Source organism: Apodemus sylvaticus, chromosome 20, assembly GCF_947179515.1.
Source record: "Apodemus sylvaticus chromosome 20, mApoSyl1.1, whole genome shotgun sequence".
NCBI classification, from domain to species: domain Eukaryota; kingdom Metazoa; phylum Chordata; class Mammalia; order Rodentia; family Muridae; genus Apodemus; species Apodemus sylvaticus.
In genome coordinates, this window is record NC_067491.1 from 6,064,902 (window position 1) to 6,088,924 (window position 24,023).

The window sequence follows — 24,023 nt, forward strand, 5'->3', positions numbered from 1 at the left end:
CTAGACCCACAGAGTATCTTCTTGAGGGTGATTTATGAAGGAGAACTTTGAACTCTTTTTTTTTTTTTTTTAAGAGATAAAGGAGTTATGTCTGGATTATTTACCGGACTCCATAAAAAAGGACTAAACCGTAACAACTGAACGCTGCTAGGTACTGGGTACTGGCATTTTATATATCCTAACTCATTTAATCCTCACGACAATCTAGAATTTGTTAGGGAAGTATTACTAGGTGTAGATGGATGGCGGTTTATCCCCCTTTTTACAGATGAAAGAGATGTAGGGGATTTAAGTACCTGGTCCATACAGATGGTGAGCTGCAAAGTTAAAACCCGAGCAGTTTGACTCTAGCATGGACAGACTGTCGGCAGTCACAGGATGTGAACGCAGGTGGGCTCACATCACTGTGTGGAGTTGAGCATTCTCTGGCTTCATTCCCACCAAGGCTGCTTCTTTGCCCAGGAGGAAGAGAAAGGTTGTGTCATTTGTCACTCCACTCAAAGGGCACTGTGTCCAAACGCTTATGCAATGACATTATTGACCAGGCACCCACTACCCGTCCTCTGGAGTGAAAGTATTGAGCCTCGGGGCTGGAGAGATGATGGCTCGGTGATTAAGAGCACTGGCTGTTCTTCCAGAGGACCTGGGTTCAATTCCCAGCACCCGCATGGCAGTTTACAACTGTTTGTAACTCCAGTTCCTGGGATACGACACCCTCACACATACATACATGCAGGCGAAAACGGCCAATGCACATAAAATAAAAAATAAAATTTAAAAAGACACAGTATGGAGACTCTTATTTATTCATATTCCAGACTCGCCCCCACTCTGTGTCACGTGCCAGCCCCGAGCAGGCACGTTTGTGTTCTAAAGATGTAGACCGCACCAGCGTCTGTGCTTGTGGTTTTTGTCATGAACAGGAATGCACCAGCCTCAAGTCACCGTTTCCACCTGAATTTCTGGCGTGCTCACACTGCAGAGAAAGGAATGCAGAACGGAACATGAGTACTAGTAAACACATTTCACACATGTATGAGGATTTTCCCGCTATTGCTATGCCCGACTTAGATCCTCCCTAGCTGGGCTACATAGTGCATTTCTCCCCTCTTGCTGTTCCAGAGTATGACGCATTAACAACGAAACGATGGTATCAGCGGAGTTCATGGGGAAATTTAGAGGTGCAGGGCCCCTTCCTCCCACCTCTACGAACCCTCTTTTTCTTGGGTATCTCCTCGGGTTCCAAGTCTCGAAACTCCATACTCAGGAATCCAAGATTTTTTAGTTAGCTTCTGGTCCCTAAAACACTGTCTAGAAACCCTGGCCTCAGTTTCTTTCTTTCTTTTCTTTTTCTTTTTCTTTTCTTTTTTTTTTTTTTTTTAAGTTTCGTCCAATGAAGAAACTAAGGGAACGACCGAGAGGCGGGCTGGTGACGTAATGCAGACTGATTGGCATTGAAGTCCTGGACGTCCTGGATTAGCCAGGAGTTTCGCCAATCCAAAGGCAGGGGTGGGACGGTGCAGGCGCAGAGACTTGGTTTGGCAGGCTTGGATTTAAAGCGATAGACTCTGTTGGAGTCCTACAAGACGGTCCTCAGTACCCTCCCCACAAGTCTTGGGACCATTTGGGTCCCCAGATCTGGGGAGATGGTTTGCGGCGGATTTGCCTGTTCCAAAAATGCGCTGTGCGCTCTCAACGTGGTTTATATGGTGAGGTTTTGGAAATGGGTAAATCTCCGGGGCGGAAAGAATGGGGGAGTTTCTAGGGGACTTCCGGCGTGGAGAGGGGTGTACTGGGGGTTCTGGGAAGCTTCCCAGAAACTTCCGGCGAAGAGGGAATTCCTGGATACTTCCTTGGTACTTCCGTGGAAGAGGAGAGATTTCCGGTGATAAGGGGGCTTGTTTGGTGGTGGGCAGGGGTGGATTGAAGACTGCGGGCCTATAGTTCCAGTTTTCATTTCTGCTCCACTTTCTTCCCAAACTAGAGATGCTGGACAACGCCCAGGGTTCCGTTTGTGGCTTGAGTACCTTGCCCTACTCTCTCCCAGCTAGTCCCAGTTACTTGGGAAGCGCACCTACAGATGAATAGTACTGATTGCACACCTCAAGCGCTTACCTTGTTAAAGTCCTCGTCCCCTTGTAATAGCCTTGGGCTGTGCTGCATGCTAGAATTCTTTGGCCATGACAGGGTCTTCCTGTGTAGCGAGCTAACGCAGACTAGCCTGGAACTTTGTCGTGCTGTGGTTGCAGGTATGAGCCACCGCATCAGGCTGAATAAAGTGTATTCTTTCTATTTCTTGCAGCTTGTGGGCTTATTGCTCATTGGCGTGGCAGCCTGGGGCAAGGGCCTCGGTGTGGTGTCTAGCATCCACATCATTGGAGGAGTCATTGCTGTGGGAGTGTTTCTTCTCCTCATCGCGGTGGCAGGACTGGTGGGTGCCGTGAACCACCACCAAGTGCTGCTCTTCTTTGTATCCTGACCTAAGTGATCGGGGCCTGAGCAGGCTTTTCCTGGGCAGGGGACCTCAGATATGTCTCTTTGTTCTTAGTCTGTAACCCACAGAAGTTGACCGTTTTCCCCCAACTTGATAAAAGTGCAGTTTTGTGAACAGAGATGGGCCTTGAACTCTGCCCCCTGGCCTGCCACATTGCAGTTAGAATTACAGTGGTGAAATTTTAGATCAAAACTGGGATCCTGCTATGTTAGTCTAGCTTGGAACTCACGCTGGGCTGGCCCCCCACACAGATTTGTCTGCCTGTCTCCCTGAATGAGGTATTTTAAATGGAAACCAGATCTTTTTGCCATAACTTCTTCTCAGTATATGATCATCCTGGGTCTAGTCTTCATCTTCCAGTTTGGAATCTCTTGCTCGTGTCTGGCCATTAACAGACACAAACAGGTAAGGGTAAGCCCTTTCCCGTACTTGCTTTCCCCATCTTTAAACCTCTTTATCTGACCTTCATCCCGTCCTGCTCAAACCCACTGCTTCTACAGATGTGTGCTCCGACATGTATGGTTAGTTCCCCAGGATGCAGTCGGAGAGAACCTGAGAGACACTTGACATTACCCATTGACTGCGCCCTGCCGCGGCTCCTGTGGGGTTGCCCTTGCTGGGGCAGGGAAATGAGAGCTCGTGAACTGAGCGGGATGTAAGGAGACTGATATACACCCCTCTGCTGTGTGCTCCAGGCAGATGTCATCAATGCTTCCTGGTGGGTCTTGAGCAACAGTACCCGGCATGAACTGGAGCGAAGTTTTGACTGCTGTGGCTTGTTCAACCTTACGAACCTGCACCTACAGGATGACACTTCCTGCAGCGCGGTAAGTTGAGGGATTAGTCATTTCTGGGACATTCACTACAGCTGTTTGGAATGAGGCAAGTGATCAGTTTTGCCATCTCTATACTTTTGTTCCCAGATGTGCAAAACTAGGAGCTCTACGTGCCAGATGTGTGGGGAGATGTTCCTTAAACATTCAGACAAAGCCCTCAAGATCCTAGGAGGTGTTGGGCTCTTCTTTAGTTTCACAGAGGTAATACTCCCTCATGCACACACCTCTAAGCCGTCAACCCCATGATCCACAAATAACCTGTCTTCTATCTCCCTCTTGTAGATCCTTGGAGTTTGGCTAGCAATGAGATTCCGGAATCAGAAAGACCCTCGAGCCAACCCCAGTGCCTTTCTGTGAGATTTTTGATCTCGCAGGTAGGATCTTTGCAGCCTAGGCTGGTTTCCAGCTAGCTCTGTAGCCAAGGAGGACCTTGAACACCAGACCCTCCTGCCGGCATCACCACACTCGGCCAGCCTTTGAATCCTCCTGACTTGGCCGCCTTGCTATCTTCCAGCTTTTAAACAATTCTTGAAAACCCAGGGTGGTGATCCCCACTTTTTATGCGTGTTTTAGAGAAAAAAGGTCCCTTACCTCACCCTAAGAACTGGTCAGGTGGTGACTTGTGTATTTTAGTGGCAATAAGATTGTGGAGGAGGGAAAGATGCCTTGTCTCTGCCTAGGAGGGTAACTGTTTTCCCTCCCTTTCAAGACCTTTGGCTTCAAGGACAAAATCAGAACACCAAGAGAAACCAGCTATAACCCAGAGTCTCCCAAGTGCTGGGCAAGTATTTCTACCAATCAAGTGTCATCCCAGTCCCACCTACAGTCTCATCAAAGCAAGAGCAGTGAACTTAAAACTAAAGCCATTTCGACTGAATATTTAAAGAAAGGACTTGAAAGATTCTGATCTTGTCAGCCAAAGAGCTGGACTGCCTAGGTCCCTGCAGGGGAATTGCTTTCATGTGTTTTTTTTTCCCCCCCAAATCTCTCAGTGGCAAACCCAATTGGAAAAACAAAGAAAAATAAAGACCATATTTCTTTGTCTTGTTTTGTTTTCCTGTATAAAAAAGATCCCAATATAAATCAGGGAGGGAAGAAGACAGATACACCTGCCCTTTAGTGTAGAGGAATGGGAGGGCAAGGGGGGGAGCCTCATAAGGAGAGGTGGGGAACTGTCATTTAAGGCCTAAAATATTCTCTGTAAAAAACTGGAGGACTCTCCACAGCCTCGGGAAGGTGGAGGCTGCAGCTTCAGGGAGGCTCTCTCCACCAACACTGGGAGAGGCGGCCTGTCTTCTCACTCAGGGTCGCTTTCCTCCTTGTGCAGGTAAGAGTGCTGCAGGGCTCGGAAGGCAGAGATTCGCTTATGTGGGTTAAAGGTCAGCATTTCCTAAGGGGAGAGGGCAAAGGTCAGAAAACAGGCAACAAACGGATGCCCACCCAACGCGGCTGGATGGCCTGTTTCCTTTATCCTACTCCAGCAGGCCATTCACATCAGCGGTGGAAACTATAGCCCACCCATAACCAGATCTTAGCTCCAGGATGGTCTAGGCTGCTAACTGTTCTGTGTGCACATGCTCCTATGTGAAAATATCAGCGTATACACATGGCGGAGGTCAGCAATCTGGGCTGTCAGTCCTTGCCTTCAATCTCCTTGGAGAATTTGTGCTGTATTACCAGGGGATCTGTCCATCTTGCCTTCAGAGTGGTATTACAGAAGCACCCTACTTCTACATGGGCTCTGGGGATTTGAACTCAGGCCCTCATACTTAGGCAAAGGAACTCTACCCACTGAGCTAGTCCCCCAGGCCACCCTGTTCCCTTATCTTAACCCAATCCCTGCCCAGGCCCAGTACCAGCAGCAGCTGCGCTCCAGATTCCTCCATCTCCGGCACCACTGACTGCACTGGCCGAGGCCCTCTGGGGGCGAAGGCTCCGCGGGGTAGAGATACCTCTCGAGGCCAGTCCTCTTCTGGAGGCAATCCAATGAGACTGTGGGGACAGGGCAACTCTGTCAGGAGGGGCCTTTTGCCAGCTTGTCTCCAGGACAGCAACGGCACAAAGTTTCCTTCCTCTCCCTTTCGAATACTTACTCAAAGATTTTCCCCAACTGGTCAGCTTCAGAGTTTCCACAGAAGAGAGGCCTAAGGCAGAAAGATACTCAAAGTTTGTATTATATCAAAAATAGGGGGATAGGGGCTGGAGAGATGGCTCAGTGGTTAAGAGCACTGACTGCTCTTCTGGAGGTCCCGAGTTCAATTCCCAGCATCCACATGGTGGCTCACAGCCATCTGTAATGGGATCTGAAGTTCTCTTCTGATATATATCTAAAGACAGTGAGGGTGTACTCATATACATAAAAATGAATAAATCTTTTAAAAAAATTGAGGAGTAACTGTTAAGTGGATCAAACTTTGGAGACAAGGAATGGGAAGTTCCTAAATCATTTCTTGGTTCTAGGCAAGGTGGTCAGTATAAACCACCTTGTAGTTTGGGTGTCCTGCACCATACATGCACAAGAAGAATGGTTCAACAACGGGAATGTCTGTAAAAGACTTGGGGCGGAAGGACTGTGAAGTTGGTTCAGAAGCTATATGAGTTCTGATTTCAACCTCTAGCACTGTGAGATCGCAGCAGATTTGTGGAACTGACGGTGACTTAAGGGTTTCAAGTCCCAGCCAGGCGGTGATGGCGCATGCCTTTAATTCCAGAGCTCTGGAGGCAGAGACAAGTGTATCTCTCAGTTCAAGGCCACCCTGCTCTACAGAGCATGTTTCAGGACAGCCAGGGCTACATGGAAAAACCCTGTCCCATTAAAACCAATTATTAAAACCAATATCTCTAGTCCCATACTTCCGACGAAACATCTCTGCGAAGATACAGCCAACGCTCCACATGTCCACAGGTGTTGCATATGTAGACTGCAGAAGAACTTCCGGAGCTCGGTACCAGAGTGTAACGACCTAAAGAGAACAGGAGAGAGTGCCGCCCTCATGGACAACTGCTTGGCTCAAAAAACTTCATGTACAAGACTCCTCAGTTGCTACGGGAAAACACCAAGTGCCACCCCCAATCACAACCTATTCTGGCTTCTTTTACTGACCACAGGCGTGAGGGCCATCTGGTAGCTGTAGATTCTGGCTAGACCAAAGTCAGCCAGCTTGACCGTCCCATTACTTGTCACTAGAATGTTCTCTGGCTTCAGGTCCCGGTGAACAATGCAGTTTGCGTGAAGAAAATCTAGGCCGCTTAGAAACTGTCGCATCAGATCCTGGTTTTCAAGAAGAAAGCAGAGAACACTAGAAACTATGTATCACGTTTAAAATCCCAACAAGTTCTACTACAAATATCAACCCACCTCCACCACCCACCCCCACTCACCTTAATGGTCTCAACTGGCAAGCCCGGCGGAGGTGCTTTGTCCAGGTACGTCCTTAGGTCCTGGTCTATATGCTCAAACACTAGGGTGACCTTGATGTCCCGATCAGTTCGGGAAGTAGCACAGACGTCCATCAGCCTGAGAGGAACAAATGGTCGCCAGGCGGTCATCCCTTTGTTTCAACGAGGCCTCGGGCGTTCTAGGGTCCCACTCCTGACTTACGGGGCCTAATGTCCTCTCCACCCCGCTCCCAATCCCACCTTCTCACCGTACAACATTGGGATGTTCAAAGGCCTCCAGCCTCCTTAACAAGGCCACCTCACGAACTGTGCTGACGGGAAGGCCCCCTCCAGCTGCTCCTCCATTAGGAACTCTCACACTCTTGAGGGCCACAAAGTGGCCACTGTGGGGATCTCGGGCTTTGTACACCGTCCCATAGGCACCGACACCAATTTCAGCCACGGGTTCATATCGAGTGGTAGCCATTCTCGGAGCAGGGGATCTACAATCACAGAGGCTTCTAACACCAAACTCTCTCACAGTTAGGAGGGGATGACCCTGCAGTAACAAAGGAACTCCTGCACAAGACCTCGCCAGCACTATCACCAGCATCCCACCCCTCCACACTTCCAGGGCCCGCGCCTTAGGTAACACAAAGACTCCCATCAAACCCTCCTGCGGCCACGTTTTGTCCCGAAGGAAGAAAAGAATGCTTTCTTTCCTTTCGGACGACATCGCACTGGGTACAAAGAAGATCACACAGTGCACAGTGTTTGCATCGAAGATTCTTCACTTCACTCTCTGAAATCACACCCTCGCCCGCGACCACAAAGGCCCCACATCCCGCCATTGGGCCACCTTCCACAATCAGCCAGCGACGCGCACGCGTGGGGAACTGGAGGGTGCTGGTGGTGGCGGGGACTGGCCCCCCGTTCCTGGAAGGGGCTGCACTCACCTTACGCCCGGCCAAGAGCTGTGGAGGTGGCCCTTTATCTGGGCCCGGGAGCCGGTTCCTGCGGCGCCATACACCGGGGATCGGTCCCGGGCAGCTGGACGCTTCGGGCCAGATCATAGACACAGGACGCGAGCTAGAGAGGCCCCCTCACCCCCACCCTCACCATGTGACCAGCTGCCAGAGAGGCGCGCGGAAACCCGGGGGGCGGGGCGGACGCCGGACGTTCTGCACACGTGATCTCCACCCAGGCGCAGTGGGCGACCGGGCACGCTTTGATGGGAGGGGTCTGGTGGGGGAAGGGGGCGGGACCCGGCCTCCCACGTGACCTGTTGCTATCCCACGTGACCCCTTGACTTTGCGCTGAGAAGCAGAGGTGTGGTTACGCCGCGTGGCACGTGACTGGCTGCCGTACCCCGACTGCCGAGGGGGTGTACGGGGGCGGGAGAGGGTGGAGCACAAGGCGGTGCCATGGCAACCGGGCCAACCAGCTCTCAACTCTCGGCTCAAGGCCGAGTCTGAGCGCATCTTCAGTCTCACTACAGGTCTCTATGTGGGCGGGAGGTCGAGGTGCTAGTGGGAGATCCTGGTGCCAGAGATGGTGCTGTAACATTTCCACTCCACCGCCATGGGGAAACATTCGTATTTGTGTCTTTCTTTTACTCATTCATTCAACAAAATTTTACTAAGTGCTTCTTTCCAGTTGGTATGTGATGTTTTTGTTTTTGGTGTCTCACAGTCACTTGCCCTTTGAAGTGATGATAAAGATAACTAATGTAGGCAATTGTGGTCTTATAAAACAGGGAATAGGATTAAAAGAGGGACAGAAGAAGATTAATGTAGTAAGCCACGGTATGGGGAGCGGCAATGTAATGCCCTCCCTTTCCCCAACCTGTAAACCCCCCCAGGAATATTAAAAGCAGCAAGAAGTGATTGGAAATAGGGAAACTTGATTTTTGTTTGTTTGTTTTCGAGACAGGGTTTCTCTGTGTAGTCCTGGCTGTCCTCGAACTCACTCTGAAGACCAGGCTGTCCTCGAACTCAGACATCTGCCTGCCTCTGCCTCCCAAGTACTGAGATTAAAGGCATGTGCCACCACCAATGCCCGGTAGGGCACTTGACCTTACAAGGGTCTTTACACTAAGATTGCTACATATATATATGCGATTGCATGAACAAGGAGGGGGAACATGTCTGGGGAGTCACGACCACGTTGCTGCAATGACTTGTGTCAGCCAGGCAGTGGTGGTGCACACCTTTAATCCCAGCACTCTGGGAGGCAGAGGCAGGAGGAGAAACCCTGTCTCAAAAAAAAAAATTCCAAATCCAAAAAACCATGACTTGTGTCCCTCTACAAACCTGTGACTCTTCGTTGGGGTCATGTTCCTGTTTTGTTTTGTTTTTTTTTCCCAGTGCAGCTTAAAACGTACCCATGCTCTGCTCAGCGTTTTCTAGATGGTCCGCCTACAGAAATCTAGTTAGACAAAGGTAGATCTGTGTACCGATTCCTCTGTTCCAACTCTTTTATTGTCTCCCATCGCTTAGATGGGACGAAGGACCATGTTCCCATTTGTGAAAAATTGCCTAAAATCTAGAGCTATTTTTGTTTTGTTTTTCAAGACAGGGTTTCTCTGTATAGCCCTGCTGTCCTGGAACTCACTCTGTAGACCAGGCTGGCCTTGAACTCAGAAATCCACCTGCCTCTGCCTCCAGAGTGCTGGGATTACAGGTGTGTGCCACCATGCCCGGCTAGAGCTATTTTAAACTTATTTTTTTTTCTTGGTTGCCGAGGATTGGAGAAAGTGTTTTTCTGTACAGTAAGCATGGGTTCAGTCACTGAGCTATACTTCTAAACCCTAAACTCTAAAATCATATTTGATCACTATAGCTGAGGCTGGCCTCATATGAATATGCATTCTGTGCCATAGCCTCTAAATGCTGTCTTTATAGACATGAACAACCACTTTGGCTCTGTTTTATTTTATTGTGTATTTTTGTTTTGTTTTAATGAAACAAGGTCTCAATGTAGCCCAGGTTGGTCTTGAAATGGACATGTAGTTGGGCTAGCCTCAAATACTTGATCCTTCTGCTCCATCTCCCAAGAACTAAGGTTAAAGGCATGCAGCACATACTTCTTTCTTTTTTCCTTTCTGTTCTTTCCTTTTTCTTTTCTTTTTTTTTCTTTTTCTTTTTCTCTTTTTTCTTTTTCTTTTTTTTTTTTCTTTTTTGACTGGGTCTTACCATGTAGCCCAGGCTGGCCTCAGACTCTCCAGTGTCCACATGCTTGGACTCCAGACCTGAGTCTCCGCACCCAGACCGAAACCATTTTATTACTGTTTTGCTGTGTATTCCTTTCCAACTTCTTACGTTTCTGGTTGTGAATGTAACAGTGGTGGGGTGTGGTGGCACCCGCATTTAATCCCAAGGGACTGGGAGGCTGGGAGGAAGAAGCAGGGGCAGGGTGGATTTCTGTGAGTTCAAGCCAGCCTGGTCTCCTCAGCGAGTTCCTGGCTAGCCAGGACTACACATTGAAACCTTGACTGAGAGGGGGGTGGGGGAGACATGTATATGAGAATGTGAATGTAAATTGAAGATTAATGTAAATCACAGTCAAGTACATCAGACATCTCCTTCTGCTGCCTCGGTGTTTCTTGTCTTGCCAACGAGAGCAGAAAGAAAAAAGATCCAGGCCTAAATTGGCTAAGGGGCTGGAGCGGTGGGTGTTTCTTTGGCTATGTTCCTAGGGCTGTTTGGGTTTTGTAGCTGTCTGTGCGCTTGCTTATTTGGCTCCCAACACAGGTACTCCCCTGCTTCATCTTATGGCCCACACGACTCCACCGCAGCTTCCAGTCCTTACAGAAGCTATCTTCTTTGTCTGCTTAAGTCACAGACTTCCTACTCCCCCCCCCCTTCATTCATGTGTCAGTCCACAGCAGCTGGATGCTGTGCGAAACGTTACTGTCTTAGCGGCCACTTTCCATTGACTTTGCTTTGAGGAGTCTTAATTTGGCAATCTGTCCCTAGTTCCACTTGCGCATTCCCTCCCTTTTCCGTTAATTACTCTTTTACTAATTAATTTTTTTCTCAGTGTCTTTGACCCAGTGGGCTCCCCGGGAATCCCTTTCCCTCGCTTCACAAAAGGACTGAGAGGGAGGGTGTAAGGATTACACAGAACAACAACAAAAAAACACAGGCCCAGTCGTAGCTCTAGGGGTCCATTTAAAACCGAGATTTAAGCTGTTTGTGTGGTCTTCACTTCAGAATACTGGAGCTGAGGGCAGGAGGGTGTCACGGCAGACACGCCCATTCCCTGGCATCCGTTCTGCTCACTCGCCACCTTCACACGTTAGAGTCAATCGCTTGTTTCTCACGCAATCCGACTCCATTCCTGCACACCAGCACCTCGCAGTCGCGCACCCGGCACCCTTCACAATCTTTTGTGTGTTGTTAGGGTCCATCCCTTGTCCACTCACACACTCCCGCACACACACCCGACTGACTCCCTGCAGAGCTGTCTTTACACACGCCCATTATGCACACAGCTCCGTGCCCGTTACACCTGCAGCCTTCCAGACTCACCTTCCATCCTCGCCCCCACCCGCGCGCACACACCTATTCTTCCACCCCGGTACACACTCCCCTTCGTTGGCCACTCCCCTCCCTCCCTCCCTCCCTCCTCCCTCCTCCCGTGTCTCGCACACTCGCCCCGCCCCTGGGGACACCTGCTCGTGCTGGGCAGGGCGGGGATGCGCAGCCGCGGCCCCTTCTCCTCCGCTCCCCCTCCCCGCCCCACCCCTCCCTCCATCCCTCACCGGCTCCCCGGCTCCCGCCCCGCCCGCCCGCCGCTCCGGGGGGGTCTCCGCCGCCGCCGCCGCCGGAAGGAGCCGCCATTTGCTACCGCCGAACGCACGGGCCGAGCCGAGCCGGATCCGGGAGTCGGAGCGGGACTGGGGCCGGGAGGACGACGATGGGGGGCGGCCCCGCCGCAGGAGGGCCGGGGCGCATAAGCCCCGGCGCCCGGCCGGCTCCGGACCCCGACCCGCGGGGCGCGACACCCTGAGCCCCCTCCCCGCCCCCTGCCCCTGCCCCTGCTCGGGCCATGCCTGCCCACCCCGCCGTCCGCGGGCTAACGGCCCTCTCGGCCCCGCGAGCCCTGGTGCCCCGGCGGCGGCAGCAGTGAACAGCGCTTGCAGGCCGCGGAGACCCCGGCCCGGTCCTGCGCTCCCGCGCGCGCCCCCTTCCCGGCCTGCTCCTCGCCCTTCCCCCCGCCGCTCGGGAGCCCCCCTCGCTCGCCGCCCCCCGCCCCCCGGCGCCCGGACGATGCTCAAGTCTCGGCTCCGCATGTTCCTGAACGAGCTGAAGCTGCTGGTGCTGACGGGCGGGGGGCGGCCCCGGGCCGAGCCGCAGCCCCGGGGGGGCGGGGGAGGCGGCTGCGGCTGGGCGCCCTTCGCTGGCTGCTCCGCCCGGGACGGTGACGGCGACGAGGAGGAGTACTACGGGTCGGAGCCGCGGGCCCGGGGCCTGGCCGGCGACAAGGAACCGCGGGCCGGACCCCCGCCGCCGCCTGCGCCGCCGCCGCCGCCCCCAGGCGCGCTGGACGCCCTGTCGCTCAGCAGCAGCCTGGACAGTGGGCTCCGAACCCCCCAGTGCAGGATCTGCTTCCAAGGCCCAGAGCAGGTCAGGCCCGAGCACCTGGCTGGGCGGGGAGGGTCGGGGCGCGCACCGGGGGTGTCCGCGGAGACCGGAGCAGGGGGCGGGGCCAGGGGAAGCTGGGCGGGCCCCAGGACCCGAGTGGGAGTGGGGTGAGCTTGGCCTGGCTGTAGAGTCCTGGAGTGTGTCAGGATTGGGGCGGGGTGGGTGGGGGGCCAGGGGCTCGCAGTCGGGGTGGGGCTTTCTCCTCGGAGGGCTCAGAATCTTTGTCAGGCAGCTCTTAGCACCTGCTCCCCTCACCTTAGGGTCGCCATTAGCCGAGGGAACCTATTCTTTTGGAAGTGGGCAGAAAGGAGAGTACATTGAGGGGAGGGGCCAGGCCGGACCCTGCCCCACTCAGTATTTCTCCTGGTGAGGCAGTTTTTGCTCCCGTCTTACAACTTATCCACTTCATTCTAAAGAGCCTTCTTTGTTTAATTTTATGGATAAAGTTGTCCCGGGATAGTGCCAGAGGGCATCTCTATACAGCGAGAAATGACTGACTAAAGAGGAACACGTTCCACTCCTGCCCCCAAAGTGTCTCCTCATTTTAGTGTGGACACCACGATTGGTTATCCATTCCAGTTGGCACCAGATCTATAAATTGGAAGGATTGTGGAGTGGATGAAGGGATGCCCAGCTCAGCAACACAGCCTCTCTCCTTCCTCCGGATCCTAAGGAGAATCAGCTCTTTAGGATGTCTTAATCACCTTTCCAATTTCTAGGAAAAGGGGAGGCTCAGGCTTCCCTAGCGTCTCACCTTTGATCCCTTTGGTTGGAGAAGTTTTTCTTGAGCTCCGACTTCTTATTTTTGTGCTGCAGCCTTAGCGTCTTGCCCTGCTTTGGGTGGAAAGCCCTAGTTTTGAAGTGTAGTGGTATGGCTGACTTGAAGAAGAGGTTTCCTCTCCAGGTGTGCTGCAGAAGGGGTCCAGAGGGTGACTGCTGACACGGGCCCTCCCCTCTCTTCCTCCAGGGGGAGCTCCTGAGCCCTTGCCGCTGTGACGGCTCGGTGCGTTGCACACACCAACCCTGCCTAATCCGCTGGATCAGTGAGAGGGGCTCCTGGAGCTGTGAGCTTTGCTACTTCAAGTACCAGGTCTTGGCGATCAGCACCAAGAATCCACTGCAGGTGAGGGGCAGGGAGCTCTCTGAACCGGAGCTTTGCAGGGGACCTATTTCATCTTCCTGAGTGTTTTCCCAAACAGTCCTCCCTCCACCATTGTGGCGTTCCAAGACACATGTTTTAGACACCTAGAGCAAGGTGGGGCGGAGAGAAGACAGTGTCAATGGTAATAGTAAATGCACTGTTTTCCATATGTCATTTGGTGTATATTAACTCTTAATCTTCGTAACGATCTTATTAGATCCCATTATCATGCCTGCCTTTAGTAGCGAGGGCACAGACGCATGTAGAGGTTAAATACTTGTCTGCACCACTCAACTAGCAAATGACGGAGTTAAGACTGCAGTTCCAGTCTGCGTGCTTGGCTTTTGAAGCACTCGTGCGACCCCGCCTTTCTTGAATAAGCTGGACAAGTGGACACTTCTCTCTCCCCTGTGCCTGCTTCTGCTTAGGGTCTTCTATGGTCGTACCACATCTCAGGCTAGATCAGGGCACAGAGAAGACAAATTCCGAGTGCTGCCGGAAGCGTCTAGGGGGCGCCCCTGGTGTGCTGTCTTTAGGGCTGTCGGGCACCCCACTGTCCAACCCTTTGTGTGACTCACTGGAGCACCCCCTCCCTCCCATCAGTGGCAGGCCATCTCCCTGACCGTCATCGAGAAGGTCCAGATCGCTGCTATCGTCCTGGGCTCCCTGTTCCTCGTCGCCAGCATCTCCTGGCTCATCTGGTCCTCACTCAGCCCTTCAGCCAAGTGGCAACGCCAGGACCTGCTCTTCCAGATCTGCTATGGCATGTACGGCTTCATGGATGTTGTCTGCATAGGTGAGGACTCGCGTCTCTCCCCTGTGCCGGCTTAGCACCTCCCTTTACTCAGTCCCTCAGCTTCCCTGACCATCCATTCAGCTTCATGGCCATAATTCCACCGGCGTGGTAGAACTGTAAGGGCTAGCCTGGGGTCTTGGTCTTCCTAGCTCTGTCTTTTTGGCCTGCAGGGATTAATGCTATGTGTGGACAGCAGTTCACCCTGTAGCCCTGGCTGCCCTGGAACTCACTGTGTAGCCAGATCATGCTGGCCTTGTACTCGGAGATCCGCCAGCCCCTGCCTCCCCGGTGTTGGGGTTGAAGGCGTGCGCCACCACTGGCCGGCTCACCCTTTCTTTCTTTTTTTAAAGATTTATTTATTTATTTTATGTATCCTTGCTGTGTTCAGACACACCAGAAGAGGGCATCAGATCCCATTACAGATGGTTGTGAGCCACCATGTGGTTGCTGGGAATTGAACTCAGGACCTCTGGAAGTGAGCCGTCTCTCCAGCCCGTCACCGTCACCCTCGTTTCTTTATCCCTCTGCTCAGGTCTCATCGTCCATGAAGGCTCTTCTGTTTACCGCATCTTCAAGCGCTGGCAGGCCGTGAACCAGCAGTGGAAGGTCTTGAACTATGACAAGACCAAGGACGTGGGAGGAGACGCGGGGGGAGGGGCAGCAGGGAAGCCAGGCCCCAGGACCACACGGACCAGCCCCCCTGCTGGGGCCCCCAGCCGGCCTCCAGCTGCCCAGCGCATGCGGACGCTCTTGCCTCAGCGCTGTGGTTACACAATCCTGCATCTCCTTGGACAGCTACGGCCACCAGATGCCCGTTCCAGCTCTCATTCTGGCCGAGAGGTTGTCATGAGGGTCACCACAGTCTGACCTGGACTCCGGGCACGGGGATCTTAAGTCAATGCATCAGCCAGAGGTGAGCCGCCCTGGCTGCTGGAGGTACGACCTAGACAACGCGTTGTTTGGGGCACGGTGACCCCACCATTGAGGATCTCTGTGGACAGCCTCGAGCTTGGAGACATTGTCTGGCCTCTACCGTCCACAGGGTAGAGACCCCTGGGTGACATTCCAGTTCCCACTGACACCACCTCATACTCATCTTGAGGATGGCCAGCAGGCAAGCGGGGAGAACAACTTTTCCTCCTGGAGAGAACCATCTTTACCTCAGCTTTAGGGCCTCCAGTCCCCTGGCTCCACCATGGTGACTTGGTAAAGGGAGACCAATGCCAGAAAAAAGGGGCTGTAGACCCCCATTCCCCACCCCATGGCCACAGGGCATCTGGCAATAAGACTAGTAAACATTGACCTCGTTCCCTGCATGAGAGCGGGGGACTTCCCCCTGCCCCGCCCCCACTGCATGGGGGAAGGGCATAAAGAATCATTTATATGCACGTGGAGACTCCTTTCTCATCTGGGGCTCTTGTGAAGGGCTGGAGGGTGTGGGGAGGTCCCTCGGCTCGGGTCACAAGTCCCAGTGATGCCTATGGAGTTGGAAGAGGGACACCCGATGGCTGCCGGACACCAGTGTACCCAGCGTGTCAGTGTGTCCAGTGTGTCCAGTGTGTCAGTGTGTCCAGTGTGTCAGTGTGCCCAGCGCACTGTCAGTGCTCGAGGTCGCCCGCCGAGGAGGGGTGGGCTTGCCACCTGTGAGTTTTACGGTTTAGAAAAAACAAAATCTGAGCTCTTTTTACTTCCTGTCTACCTCACAGACTCGGGATGAGGATAAACGGGGAACAGGTTGAATTTTATGAGAAAGAAAACTGACAGGTGTATAAAGAGTCCCAGACTAGCCGCCAGTGATGACTTAAAACAGTAGGTGACATAGCAAGGTCCGAAATGTGGTTTCTGTCAGAAGTGGCACAGAACTTTGGTGTTTTGAGAGACAAAAATAGAGAAACAAAAGAGGAAGTCTATCCCGCAACTGTGCAGGACAGTGGCCGTTGTAGGACTGAGAACCCTTCTGACCCTCCAAACACCGGACCTGGGGGGCGCGTGGCTGGAGCTGCTCAGCCTGCCTGAGAGCAGTCCTTTCCTTCCGGGTGCTGTGCTCCCCCAGAGGAATGGGGGAGATGAGCATGGACTCACGTAGGGCTGCTGGGACGGAGCCTTCTCCCTCAGTGTTATGACTGGAACCCCAACTGAGAGTTTTCTACGGCAGTTCAGGATCACAGGCTTGATCAGGTGTGCCCGGCTAGTGGTGTTCCTAGGAGATAGAGGCGCAAAAGAACCCTTCTTTATTATAGAAAGGATTTGGGGAATGTGGGTCTAAGGGCTGGGGGTGTGGGTCAGTGGTGGGCATGTGGTCCCGGGGCTAACTCCCATAGCCACCGAAAGAACGATGTGGGTCAGCTCGAAGCTTGATTCCTTCCCTCCTGAAGCCTGGAGGTTGGGTGTTATATGAATGATGGTTGTCTTTTTTAAGTGAACCATTCATGAGCAATTAAAAAGTTCCTTCATACATTGCTAAAGTCAGATCCAGAGGCCTTTCTTCCTATTGGTCCTCTAATGGACAACGCTGCTCTGCCTCCTCCCGGGAAGGCTTGGAAACAGTGGGTGTCTTTTAACAGCCCACCTACCCTGGAGCACAGGAAATCTTGCTCCGTGCCTCTCCAGCAGGGGTCTCCGTGCCTCTCCAGCCAGGGTCTTGGCTGCTGTCCGTGGTGCTGGCCGCAGATTGGCCTGTGGGTGTAGGAACCAGAACTGTGCTGGGGTTTGGGGGCTGGGGGGGGGGGTCTGGCTTGATTCCAAACGTGAAGGGCTTGAGACGATCAGAGTGAAGAGGGAGCTGAGGCTGAGCTCTCCAGCTCTCTGTCAGGAAACTACCCAGAAACACACACCCTCCCCGCCACCTGCTGACAGGGCACTGACTTTATTGATTTGTTAGTAACAGAAGAGTCGGTGGAGATCAGATGGGGGACAGAAAATCAGCAGCTACTAAGTGTGTTGACCGAAGGGACTCAGGTAGATAAGACACATCTGGGGCTTCTGGGCCAAACCTAGGTGTTCCTCATGGTTGTTCCTCCTGGAAGCGTAGGCTTACTCAAGGACACACGGATAGATCCGTGCGCACTCGGCCCCAACTTTCCCCTCCCCTCCAACACCGATGGAGGTCTCGGGATGGGCCGTGCACATCTACCAATAATCTCTTCTTTTTCCCTTTTTCCTAATTTACACAGACCCTTGTCTAGGAAAGGGGTGGGTCATGGGCACTTCTGCCTCTTTGAAGTGGCATTTCTGTCTAGCTACTGGGCAGGACAGGATGGCAGACCCTTTATTGACTCCGGGGAAAACAGTCTTGTAGCCTCAGCGTTACCTTTCCAGCTCAGATCTGCCAAAACTCGGGTATTTTATGTTGAAGCAGAACTTGGTGGTAAGACAGTAGAAGCAGATAGTGAGTGAACAGAAGAGACAAGAGGAGGAGGAAGAGATGTCCAGAGTCCTTGGCCTCAGCACAAGGCTTCCAGCATGCCCTGCTGCTCTGGGTCATGCGTGATTTGATCCCCGTGGGAAGCCCACTGGCTGGCAGAGTCTCAGTGGTTAGGGGGCCATGTCTAGGATGGAGTGGAGGAAGTGGGAAGTGGAATCTATACCCAGCTAATTGGAGTGTGAAGGACGGATGGAGACAGAGGCAAGTCCTAACATGGGGGTGAGCTGGATCCAGACATGTGCTCGGAGTGCCGAGAGTTTCATTGGGATGTAGGGTGAGTTAATCTGTGTACCTCACAAGGAGAGCACTGTGTGCAGCCTCTGGGGGTGGGGTGGGGGTGGGGCAGAGAATGCTGACTCAGGGAAATGGGGTCTCCCGGCCTGGCCTGCTTCTGCCTCCACACTCCAGGGCTTCTCAGGGAAACGGGGTTCCCCGTCCCGGCTGCTTCTGCCTCCAGGGCTCCTCAAGGTCTCCTTTCACTCCTGCCGGGGTGAGTGCCGCTGCAATCCACGTCTTTCTGTGGAGGAGGGCGGACTGGGCTTTCCAGGGCGCCCCTCAGCGTTGGCTCTTCTCTCACCCAGAGTCACGCCGCCTCTGGCCATCTCTGAAAAGCCCGAAGCACCCAGACCCACCTTACGACTTAGCTCCTGCGCTCACTGGACACCCCCTTAAGTCTCCTCTAGGATGCCGGACGAGACTCGGCTGTTCCCATTACACGTGGAAACATGTCTGCGATTGTCACAAAACACTCTTCCAAACGGACCATCCAGACCTCCCGTCGTTATGGGAGTTGCTCCCGGGAGCTGAGAGGAGCCAAGGTGGGTGATGGGGCTCAGGATCGTGCCAGGTGTGGGGAAGGAAGAAGTAAACCCAAAGCCAAGGAGTAAACATTTTAAGATGTAATAAATATAACTTTTTTTAATATAAAAAGACAGGCTGGGGGAGGGGCAGGCCAAAAGATGGGTGATAAGAAGTGGGTCCAGCGGGGCGGTGGTGGCGCACGCCTGTAATCCCAGCACTCTGGGAGGCAGAGGCAGGAGGATTTCTGAGTTCGAGGCCAGCCTGGTCTACAGAGTGAGCTCCAGGACAGCCAGGGCTATACAGAGAAACCCTGTCTCGGAAAAAAAAAAAATAATAAATCCAAAAAACCAAAAAAAAAAAAAAAAAAAAAAAAAAAAGGAAAAGAAAAAGTGGGTCCACTTCAGAGTGGCATCAGAGCCAAGGGGGTGGGGCTTAAATGCTGCAAAGTAGGCAAGGGCAGATATAGTTTCCAAGAGGAAAGAGTAAGAGAGAAAAGGGTCCTGTCTGGAGAGAGCCCAGTGAGTGGTGGTCCCTTCTGCCGCATGGTCTAGATTCAATCTGAGAATGTATGATGTCAAATAGCCAGGGATAGCCCCTGGCAGACTGATAAAGCTGGAATTAGTAGCTCGTGTCTGTAACCCAACACTCAGGAAGGTGAGGCGAGGGGGTTGTGAGTTCAAGGACAGCATGGACTACATAGCAAGACTCTGTCTCAAAAAGGAAAAGAGCTAAAAGTCCAGTAGGCCTGTCATCAGTGTTCTCGGAGAGCTCACGTGGTCAGGTAGAGATGCGACCAGGTGCAGACCAGATGCACACACAGCCACTTAGCTTGTGCTGTGATAAATGCTTAGACAGCATGCCAATGAACATGGTAAGCACCAAAGGATCAGTGGGTGACTCCTTCCCCAGGCTGCCAGGGGCTGGTAGTTAACCCCTGAGTTGGCGCTTTAAGGATGTGCTAAAATCGGAAGGCTTTAGATCTTGAGGAATGATCAGGAGAAGTACTAAGCAGGAGAAAGGATCCTGGTTCTGTGATCCTGCTGAGTCAGGCCAAGTACTCGTAGGGCAGGGCCCACTCCCTGAAGTTTGCTCGGACAGACAGGCCTCGAGGGAGAGTGTGCCTCTTGTGTATGACAAAGAACGTCCTGTCTGGGGAGAGATAGTGCCAGTTGTCTTCCACAGGACTATCTGTCTACAAACTGGAGATTGATGCTCCTCTCAGGTACCAGGACAGTCCGGGTCATGGGCTTGACGGGGAGAGCGCCTGGCTCAGGTAGCACCTCAAAATGGATCAAGATCTGGAAACGGGGGAGGGGAAGAAGGTTGTCACTGTGGGTGGGTCTAAAATGGCACCTTAACTGGTAAAGAACCTTAGAGTGCCCACTGTTGGGATGGCATCTGTAGCCACCAAGGGACTCCTTGGTCAGTGAGGGCAGGGGATTGTGGAAGGGAAAATGATAGTGCAAATATCTTTGCTGATGTTCCAGACCTAAACGGGGCTGTCACTGGGTCTATCTGCTGAGTCTTCTGTGTTTTGTTATGTTTGTCAGAGGTCAGGATCACCCACGTTTATTAGGCCTTTCCGGCCGGTCAGCAGACAGTGTAAGTTCTAGATCACTTACCTGGGACAAAGCCATTTGCAGTTCGAGCTCTGCCAAGCGTCTCCCTATGCAACTTCTCTTGCCAAAGCCAAAGGGAAGAGATGCGAATGGGTGTGGGGCTGGACCCTCCCCCAGCCAGCGAGCCGGATTAAAAGAGTTGGGGTCCCGAAACTGAGCGGGGTCCCTTGAAGTGGCATAGTGACACAGGGAGACCAGTGTCTGGTGGGAAATAAAGACAGACTTGTCAGTTCGGTAGCCGAGTTTCCGAGTTACTCTGGCAGCTCCAGCCCTCAGAAAACTGAAGCAGGAAGATCGTGAGTTCAAGGCCAACCTGGACTGTATAGGAAGACCCTGTCTTGGCTGTACCGCTCCCCCCAGAGGGATCAGAGTTATCAGTCTAAGCCCAAGAATGTAGGGTGGGGAACATGAAGGATCCACAGACTAGTTTAAAAGTGGGCCCTGGCTGGTGGTAAGGACCTTCCTTTACTACTCCCATTATATTGGGGGAGGGAGGCTAGAAAGGCTCTGGGGAGTGTTTGAGAATGGCTTCTGCCCACAGCAGTAAGAAATGGCTTAGCAGAAGGATTTACTCACATCTTGGGGAATAACATAGTTTCCTACACAGACATCTCTGTCTGGGACACGGGAATTCCCAGGTACCACAGGGTACAATCTAGGTCATGAAACAAAAAATGGATTCAGCAAGGCGAGGCTGAAAAAAACATAGGGAGCAGAGGGCCGGCGGCTTCTCTCCCCTCGCCCCCAGTTCCTCGCACTGCCAGCCACCTGCCACCTGCCTCGGCGCCCCACTGGCATTTTATCTAGTTCCTGCTTTCCTGCCCCATCACCTCAACACTTCTTTGATCACAGCCTTTAGCAGGGGTAGCCGGGACAGAGCAGTGGCTTGAGGGTGGGCACGGGAGCCAGGGTTTGCAGCGGCTGCGATCTCAGAGTGGAGTGCAGACTGGACATCGGGGTGCCGGGAGAGCTCATAGAGTGTCCAGGAGAGCGTATTGGATACCTGGGGGGAACAGGTGAGACCCTCTGAGCTGGTAGACATGGGGCCCCGGGTGAAGGGGGTAGCATTGGGGGGGGGAGTGGTCGGGGACCAAGGAATAACTAAGGCTAAACCTATATCTCTGAATCAGAAAAGTGGCCCTAGAGCTTTCGGGGGGATCGTGGAGGGCACTGGAGGCTGTGGTGGGGGATGGGACAGGGATGGACGAGGACACTGCACTCTAGAAATGGCACCCGTAGCAGTATAGAGAGAACCTCACCGTGTCCACTCCTGCCAGTAGTAGCTCTGTCACATTCCCCACTATGGACTGGACAGACACCTTTTCCCGGAAAAGGAAGTGGGTTAAGTGATGCCCAGACAGCACATCCGCCCCAGGCTCTCCCTGGTTCCTCACGGCAGCCTCGCCTTCTCGCAGCTCCACGTGCCTCTGGGCTAAGAAGGAAGGCGCACTGCCTCACTGCTCCAGTGGGGCGTTAGACACCCAGCTCCCTTCCCCGGGCCTTACCGAAGGCAAACATCTGATCCCAGTCTCGGCAGAGGCGGGCCCAGGGTCCGGGTATAAGGCGGTGCAGCCAGTTGGGCATTGCCATGGTCAAGAGTGTAGACACAAACACCGAGCCCACCGCATGAATGAAGGTTTCCGTGTCTGGAGGGACTTGAGCCTCTAGGCAGCCCAGGCGCGATCCCAGCAGCACCGCGCCTATGCCTGACCAGGAGGGGGCGCAGTCAGACACCAGGCGTCCAGGACCCAGAGCTACCTACACAGGTCCCTACCTCTGCTTTAGACTCACTTTCTAGGCCAAATTTGTAAAACTCTCCCGCCACGTCCAGAACTAGGTCGGGAAGCCCAGAGCCACGTCCCCGCTGGCGCCTTAGTCGTCGCACAAGGTCACGGACCACGTTGTCCAGAGTTCCAGCATAGCCTGCGGCTGCCTGAGGCCGGAGGAGTAGCGGGGCCAGGAGGCTTCGGAGCCTCTGCCATTCTTCGCCATCCCTGCGCGGGTGCAGAGGGCGCATTAGGGATGTGAGCGTGTGTGGCGAAGGCTGGGGTGACCAGGAGAACTGTGTCTGCTCCCTCAGGCTGTAGAAATCCCCCTGACCTCGCCCATCCCATCTCCGTTCCTCTTTACTCACTTCCTGCCCAGGGATGGGAGTGGGTTCCCTGGTAAACTGAATCACGGACGCTTCCGTTCCAGCCAAATGCTGGTGCCCTCGCCTATCTCACGGATCCGTAGGATTCTGGCCCCCAAAGTGCAGGGAGGGGTGGAGAATCGGCTCGGCCCGAGTTCGGACTGGAGAACCGGGAAATGCCAGAAGACTGATGGAAACTGCCGACCTCCCTCCAAGCCCAACTTGGCTGTGGAAGTCGGGGCTGGAATGAGGAATTGGGGCTCAGGGGTCGACTCACGCCGTTAGCAATCCGCAAGCCCGCTGGTGGCGGCGACGGTGCTCTGCCCAAGATGAGAAACTACAACGCTCTGGACAATGACTTTCTTGTCGCAGGAGCTGCTCCACAAGTGTAGGGTCGGCCACGTAAACTGTGCGAAGTGTCCCGAAGCTGCCGGACCATATTGGCCCGTACCGGGCAGCACCATGCACCTGGGAGAAGGGGCGCATTTGAATACGGGGGTGGGGGGGGGGCGAGTGATTCTCAGTTTGGCTTGTGCCAGGGCCAAGGATGTTGGCTAGGCTTGGGAGAGGAGAGCTTTTCCAGTGCAGGGCTAGCGTAGGACCCCGATGTGGCAAACTTTTTCTTCCATCCCATGAGAGTTTGAGAAGGAATGGCAAAACAGAACTTCGCTAAAGCAGACATTCAGCACTTCTCTTTGGTTATCTGGCGCTGGCCTAGGGGGAGCAGTTCCTTCAGGGCTCCTCTCCTAGCCGCACCTCAAGAAGAGCCTCTAGTGAAAGAAAAGGAACGCATAGCTTTAAGCCTCATCTGCAGGATAGCACCGCGCTCTCCCTCCCCCAGCACCCTTGTTCTGGATCTGCAGGGTTTACTGTTACTGTCGGGAGGGAGTTAGATACAGACTCGGGCAGCAGAACCTTCTGCAATCCCGGCGTGAGGTTTTCATAATCCACAGGTGCCCATCCTCACTGGCCAGCCTTTCTGTGTTCATCACCGTGGCCCCTTCTGCCATTAAAGCCAGCTCTCCCAGCGCAGTCCTACCAAGGGCAAGGACTGTCCTCTTACCTGCAGTTCATGTAGTCTGGACAGGCCCCCTTTGCAGAAGAGTTCAGCCAGGAAGGTGGGCGTAGAGGGCCCAGGGATGTCCGACAAACTCCGGAGAACCGAGTCTCTGCCTTTGGAGCCCAGTGAGGCATCCAGCTGCGGAGGCAGGTGGACTCGGTGGAAAACTCTGGAGGCGAGCTTGACTGCCTGGCTCATGTTTGCGTTTGGGGTGTCTGCTCAACGTTTGGGGTGTCTGCTCGAGAGCACTTCTCCAGAGCATCTTCACTTGCCTGAACCCCTATATACCCTTGGCCATGGAGGTGAAGACGCCCCTCTCCAAGCTCTTCAGCCAATCCCTTTGCAGTGGTCTGAGCAGCTCAGCACCCAGACCAGTGGGCAGGGCTAGGGCTGACCTGCTGGCTTTTGGGTCTCCTGTTGCAGGACTCCCCACCAGAGGTGCTGTGCTCCTCTTGTATTAATGCCCTGGTCCAGCAGCGGTCTAAAGTTCTTCCTGGGAAAGGCTATGTGCCTGGAGCTCAGGAGCCAGTACCTGACGGATTTCCCACTTCCCTGGGGAGTGGAGTTCCTCAGGCCCAGTCCTGGGAATTCCCCGTCATCCCCTGCATGGAAACTAGGTAGAAGGTGCAGTTTCAGCTGTCTCCATTTTCCTAGGTTCTTTTTGCTGTGGGGATTCGCCTGCACTAGCCACGCCT

The 24,023-nt window shown here is 53.5% G+C and overlaps 4 protein-coding genes and 1 long non-coding RNA gene across 6 annotated transcripts; 2 read left to right on the forward strand and 3 right to left on the reverse strand.

The window, feature by feature from the left end:
* Positions 1-790: 790 nt before the first annotated feature.
* On the reverse strand, positions 791-1,370 carry LOC127670818 (uncharacterized). The gene is made up of 2 exons (XR_007974616.1): positions 1,214-1,370; positions 791-976 (listed from the first exon to the last, which is right to left on the reverse strand). It is a non-coding gene; the product is annotated as an uncharacterized LOC127670818 (long non-coding RNA).
* A 145-nt stretch (positions 1,371-1,515) lies between these two features.
* Positions 1,516-4,373, forward strand: Tspan31 (tetraspanin 31). 2 transcript variants are annotated; one of them, XM_052165407.1, is made up of 7 exons: positions 1,516-1,709; positions 2,303-2,470; positions 2,819-2,899; positions 3,190-3,321; positions 3,418-3,531; positions 3,613-3,704; positions 4,040-4,373. In XM_052165407.1, exons 1-6 carry the CDS (start codon positions 1,647-1,649, stop codon positions 3,685-3,687), a joined length of 633 nt encoding a protein of 210 aa, XP_052021367.1. In that variant the 5' UTR covers positions 1,516-1,646; the 3' UTR covers positions 3,688-3,704; positions 4,040-4,373. The 2 variants fall into 2 exon arrangements, with proteins under 2 accessions (XP_052021367.1, XP_052021366.1); XM_052165406.1 differs by having other exon boundaries at positions 1,517-1,709; positions 3,613-4,373.
* Cdk4 (cyclin dependent kinase 4) lies at positions 4,365-7,757 on the reverse strand. Its single transcript, XM_052165404.1, has 8 exons — positions 7,665-7,757; positions 6,978-7,211; positions 6,712-6,847; positions 6,434-6,601; positions 6,184-6,293; positions 5,424-5,474; positions 5,187-5,322; positions 4,365-4,720 (listed from the first exon to the last, which is right to left on the reverse strand). Exons 2-8 carry the CDS (start codon positions 7,193-7,195, stop codon positions 4,628-4,630), a joined length of 912 nt encoding a protein of 303 aa, XP_052021364.1. The 5' UTR covers positions 7,196-7,211; positions 7,665-7,757; the 3' UTR covers positions 4,365-4,627.
* A 3,619-nt stretch (positions 7,758-11,376) lies between these two features.
* On the forward strand, positions 11,377-16,762 carry Marchf9 (membrane associated ring-CH-type finger 9). The gene is made up of 4 exons (XM_052165721.1): positions 11,377-12,338; positions 13,324-13,479; positions 14,101-14,293; positions 14,826-16,762. The coding sequence occupies exons 1-4, from the start codon at positions 11,982-11,984 to the stop codon at positions 15,158-15,160; spliced, it is 1,041 nt and encodes a 346-aa protein (XP_052021681.1). The 5' UTR covers positions 11,377-11,981; the 3' UTR covers positions 15,161-16,762.
* Positions 16,763-19,457: 2,695 nt separating this feature from the next.
* LOC127670962 (25-hydroxyvitamin D-1 alpha hydroxylase, mitochondrial) lies at positions 19,458-23,541 on the reverse strand. Its single transcript, XM_052165577.1, has 9 exons — positions 23,332-23,541; positions 22,546-22,736; positions 21,929-22,131; positions 21,643-21,843; positions 21,397-21,569; positions 20,968-21,140; positions 20,714-20,792; positions 20,141-20,338; positions 19,458-19,816 (listed from the first exon to the last, which is right to left on the reverse strand). The coding sequence occupies exons 1-9, from the start codon at positions 23,524-23,526 to the stop codon at positions 19,703-19,705; spliced, it is 1,527 nt and encodes a 508-aa protein (XP_052021537.1). The 5' UTR covers positions 23,527-23,541; the 3' UTR covers positions 19,458-19,702.
* Positions 23,542-24,023: the final 482 nt, after the last annotated feature.